Raw genomic sequence first — 5,191 nt, 5'->3', positions numbered from 1 at the left:
CACCAAGCCCGATGTGAATTCATGAATTTATTAACAAAAAATCTGCAGAAAAAGTGAAACATCTCAACATACTGTAGACAACCCCCTCCTGTGCTCCATGAATTGGGAGCGAAACTTTATAGCATTGATGTAACTGTGCTCATTTTTTTCTTCTCCTGCTGCGTGCTCACGTTTAATATTAGGTCTCTTTTTTTTCCCCTGAAGCTAATCACATATTGTACACACCCACCATCCATATTCTCCAGGTTGTCGGCAGTTTTCTGCCATGTGTTATCTCTCGGTTTTTTTCTATGCTCCTTGCCATTCTAAATTATCAGTGGCTCACGCAGCTGTGAAATGAATAAAGATTTTGTTCATGGGTCAAAGGTTTTTATCCCAAAAAAAAAAAAGGTACAGATCAAAATAAAGTGCACTTTAGGATCAAACTTGGCGTGAAAGGCTTTGCATCTCTCTGGCTCACAGTGCAACAGTTTATCCTCTTTCTTATTTCTTGGTTTCTTGTCTCCTTCGGCTATTCCTCCCTCCATCCACCCTCAATCCATTCAAAGAGATATATATCTTTGTGTCCGAGGTCTATGTGTTGTAATGTCGAGGAGATGAAAGTATCCCCTGGGAAAATCCACAGCTCTTTTGTTTACAGCCCTGGGGCTGCTTACTGCTATAACTTCACCAGGACAGGTCTACGTCCTTCTCTTTGCCTCCTCCCACACTTCTCTACACTTTCCTTTCTCCAGATTTAGTGGGATTTCTGGCCTTGTAACACATTCTAATGCAAACCACTGGAAGCCACTTTCCAAAAAGAGACACAAACACAAACAGCATGTTATTCTGTAAGTATATACAAATTGACTATCCACAGTCTCTCTCTCGCTATCTTTTTCCCATTCTCTTTGTCAACTAGGGTAATGACCCATTTGTCAATGCTTTAATCATATTAAGAAAATGGATTGGTTGTTTTTCACTGCTAATGGCTCGGTGTGTTTCTGTTTTCATGGCCTGTGTACACGGCAGATGTGATATTTTCCCACTTGGTGTCTCAATAGTCAATTGCACACAGGTGTTTGTGTGTAAGTGGGGTGCAAGCATTTCTGTTTGTCAATGTGCTTTCATGTCTGTGCATACACATCATCGTTATTAGAAGGAGATACTATGTGGCAGAAAGCTGATTTTATTTGTCATCATAATTAAATGTGATGAGTACAATTTTACTGTTTTTCAGCTGTTGACACTTCCCACACAGACTGGCTGGCTGACTGTCCTCAATCATGAAATTGGGGAGGTGACTATGGATAATCATTGTGCTATTTATCTCTCCAACCCACAAACAGTAATATCTGATCAGATTTTGACAAAACATTTGTGGGTGTTGGAACTCAGTCACTCCAATTTGTCACTCTAAACACTGCAGTGATTGGCCTGACAAGATGGGCTGGGGCATATGTGTTTACTTCTAATTGACTGACCCAATGACGGACTGTAATTATTAATGGGGAACCACATGTGCTGATTTTGAGTGTGTCTGCATGGTGTTCCACACTTACACAGAGAACTGGCGATTTAAATATAACCCCATAGTGTCATATATTAAACATAGTATTAAGAAATGTTTACACCATTTACCATTAAAAGATATTCCACACTGCTATTGTGCATTTTCCTATGTCTGAGACAGCCCCATGTTGAGTGATGAAACAACTGCACAATTAGCTGCAGCTGTATACAGAGATTTAGGAGAAAGGGGGAAGGAATGAATGAATTGAGTGAGAAATGGCTAGGAATAAAATGAAGAAAAGGGACTATTTTGGTTTATAGAGAGTAAGTTAGGGATGTGCATTTCAGAAGGAAAGTAGAAATGGAGACTGAAAAGAGGGACAAAGAGATTCTTTAATCGATGTATTGCGGTGCTTCCAAATCTCTGGAAAATGGAGGAAGGATATAAGAGCCTGTGGAGACAGACGCAGACAAATGCAAATCAGGCAGGACAGGGAGATGGGCAAATGCAGTGAAAGGAGGGAGGGAAAGAGATGGATGAATTATGGAGCGACTGTGGGGAACTCCATAATTATACATTACTCTATCAGAGTTACTTCGATGAGAAAGAGAGTGCAAGTTCCCTCACTGACAGAGTGAGAAACAATAGAAAGAAGTTCACATGCATGAAATGGAAGGTTAGAGTGATTAACTAAAATTAATTAATTGAATAATTTATACAGAAAATTCCATTGCATTGAGAAGGAAGAGATCATAGTGGTCATCTTAATGAGATTAAACAACACGCTGTATGTTTCATGCCTATATAGGAAACTAAGCTACCAGCTATTTGATATTGTGTTTGCCTTACACAACATTTAATTGCTTTATGCAGATTCACCTTTGAGTCGGTCATGATTATTATGGACACAAACTAGTCAGATATTCTGCTTTGAGCTTATTATGGAAACATTTATCAATTTTCCAATTTCCCTTATATTATTTGTTTGGAAAAATATTGTGCTTCATTATCCAAACCCCATGTATGGATAAATGAACTTGTGTACATGCACGTTTGCAAATATGAGAGGCCGTATAGGAGGTAATTCATACTTCTGTCTTACACACACTATCCAACACAGTCTCACTCCCTACTCCAAATCCAGTCAGACCTGGCTCCAGGCTAGCACTGCTACTTCTAGCTAGCTCAATGGAACACGGAGGTTACCAGAGGAGACAGCATTTCGGTGGATCGTCGTCGAAATCCAGGAAGAGGTAAGTTGATAAAAAAAATAGCCAAGAACCACTTTTTTATTAACGTAGTCCTATCTGCAGTGTTCCCCCAAATTCATGTTAGCATGGTCGTGACGTTAGCGCTGCTAGCTAGTTGCTACCCACATATAACACGGGCTAGAACTAGTTAATATGATCAAGCAAGTTTGAGCAAGCTGTGTGAAATAATTTCAGAAATCAGGTTTCAGAATTAAATCTGCTCTTACATGAGAGAGACGACACATTGTCGTAAAGCCCTTTGATTAACCACAGTATATTTTACTGTACAATATAAAAAGCTAGCAGATAGCAGCAGCAGTTATGGAAGCATATTAATAATTGTAGTACCCATTGCTGCGCTCCTGTTATTAAATTTCAAACACATTGTGATTTGCTATTCAGTGCGCAGCTTATTGCAATGTAGTTAAGCATTTATTGGATTTCGCCTATTTTTGGGTAAGGAGACATGAGAGTAGGCTTTTTACAGCAAAGATAGCATAAGAAAGCTTGCTCTAGCATCGGCTGGCTAGCTAGCTGAGTTGCAATCATCTGACTGGGTGACGATGTTTAGCCTGTGTGTGTCTTTGAGTACCATGAAAAGCGCTATATAAATAAAATGTATTATTATTATTATTAAAAAGTGCAATCCAGATGTTTACATATGTTTATTACAGTGAATAATAATATAAATACTACTAAGCAGGGCTCTCAAGTGCTTATTAAGCATTTTAGAATGTCACTCTTGCCTGTCTTCAAAACTTGAGAGCCCTGGTTAAGTGTGGTAAAGCCACATATTTGTTTTTATATTTCTGCAATCTGTGTGATTTGTTTCTGACTTTCATATGAATGTTTAAACCAGGCTTGGTCAGTGCTCAATATACTACTGTGATTAAAGGAGTTAAATAAAAGACGTCATTCATATAAATTCATGCATCACCTAATTTCATCATCACATACAGGCCAGGCCTCCAGGAAAGAACAGTTTGTTTAATATATCTAATCTTGTGTTGTTCATACTATACGATGATTTATTACAGATTATCTGGCCAATGCTGGGTGTCTAAGGCCTTTGAAATGCATAGAAGACGAAGATCTCTTGGTGGAGGATATCATCATGTTTCAGCTTGTTCATCAAGTCAGTGGAGCACTTCAAAGGTTTGTGTAACTAAATTTTTTAGCAAACATAATTAACCCTTCTAAGGTGTTCATATTTTTTGTTACACAGCCAATGTTCCCGGGTCTGGTGGACCCACCAAATTATTAGGCTTTTATATCAATACAGCCATAACAATTTATGTAAAAATACTTAACAGAGGTTTACTTAAGCTCAATTACCAATGATAAATACATAATTTATGGTTCATATTTGCCATTTACTCCTGTGAGATCATATGATCATGATTTTGTGAGTAAACAAGGAAATTCAATTATAAAAAACTGAACTGTCTTATAAGTCATCCCTTTCATGTGCTGTGTGATAATTTATCCAATTTGAAATAGAAAGATATTTGTATCTTCTCATGATACATTTTTACAGGTTCAGGGAGGGGATGAAGACCCTTGGTGTTCTTGATGCAATAAGAATGCACCCAGATGCTTTCAGACCGCTGTTTTGTCACGAGCCATCCCCACTCACAGCTGATGTACTAGAACAGCTCTTTGAAATTCGACTGTCAGCAGTGGGCAGAAACAAAAGAAGGGCAGAGGAATGTGTGGTTGCATTTTGGAGGGACTACCTGCTGGATGTTGAGGGTAAGTATTATTGCTAGTTATGGAATAAAAATCTTTTCATATGCCCTTCTGTCTGTCTTGGTCTTTCCCTCCTTTTTAAAAGTTTTCTACATGCTAGGTTTAATTTCTTTTTTGGTGTTCTTTGGTGTATTTCTTTTTCAGAGCAAGAGGGACCCTTGCAACTTGGGGGTATCCTGGCCTGCGACGGGAGCAAATGATATTCCACCCCTGGGCTTCTCCCCACTACCTTCAGTGGTTTTTCTCCATGATCTGCCCCTCAGACAAGGCCGTCATTTACCCACCGCAAACACATGCATTAACTGCCTGCGGTTGCCACTCCTGAAAAAATTCGAGGATTTTAAGGAAACTATGGATTTTGCATTAAAAAACACTCAGGGATTTGGTCAGGAATGACTTTCAAGAACTCTTTAATATACATTATTAAAATCTGTTGCCTGTTGAACTTGACTAAATTGAAGAGGCATCGTTGTCAATAACTCACCATTTTCTAATACATTGTTAATGTCTTGTTTAAACAATTAAAAATGGAATAATCATTTGACGAAAAATGAAACTTGTCACTGGCCTTTTATTAATTGCCTTGACACTAATGAAGTTGCTCACTGATAGAGTTCACTAGGCTAAAAAATAATTGAATGCCAGGGTTACCGTCATTGGCTAGTGGGTCTACAGTTTCTAGAATTCTGTTCATAACTGT

The 5,191-nt window shown here is 38.4% G+C and overlaps 1 protein-coding gene across 1 annotated transcript; it reads left to right on the top strand.

The window, feature by feature from the left end:
* The first annotated feature begins 3,892 nt into the window (after positions 1-3,892).
* LOC114555094 (G2/M phase-specific E3 ubiquitin-protein ligase) lies at positions 3,893-4,800 on the top strand. Its single transcript, XM_028577200.1, has 3 exons — positions 3,893-3,897; positions 4,280-4,494; positions 4,636-4,800. The coding sequence occupies exons 2-3, from the start codon at positions 4,293-4,295 to the stop codon at positions 4,689-4,691; spliced, it is 258 nt and encodes an 85-aa protein (XP_028433001.1). The 5' UTR covers positions 3,893-3,897; positions 4,280-4,292; the 3' UTR covers positions 4,692-4,800.
* Positions 4,801-5,191: the final 391 nt, after the last annotated feature.

Source organism: Perca flavescens, chromosome 5 (genome assembly GCF_004354835.1).
Source record: "Perca flavescens isolate YP-PL-M2 chromosome 5, PFLA_1.0, whole genome shotgun sequence".
NCBI lineage: Eukaryota > Metazoa > Chordata > Actinopteri > Perciformes > Percidae > Perca > Perca flavescens.
Note: the sequence above shows the minus strand (reverse complement) of the source record. Positions and strands in the feature narration are given on the sequence as shown.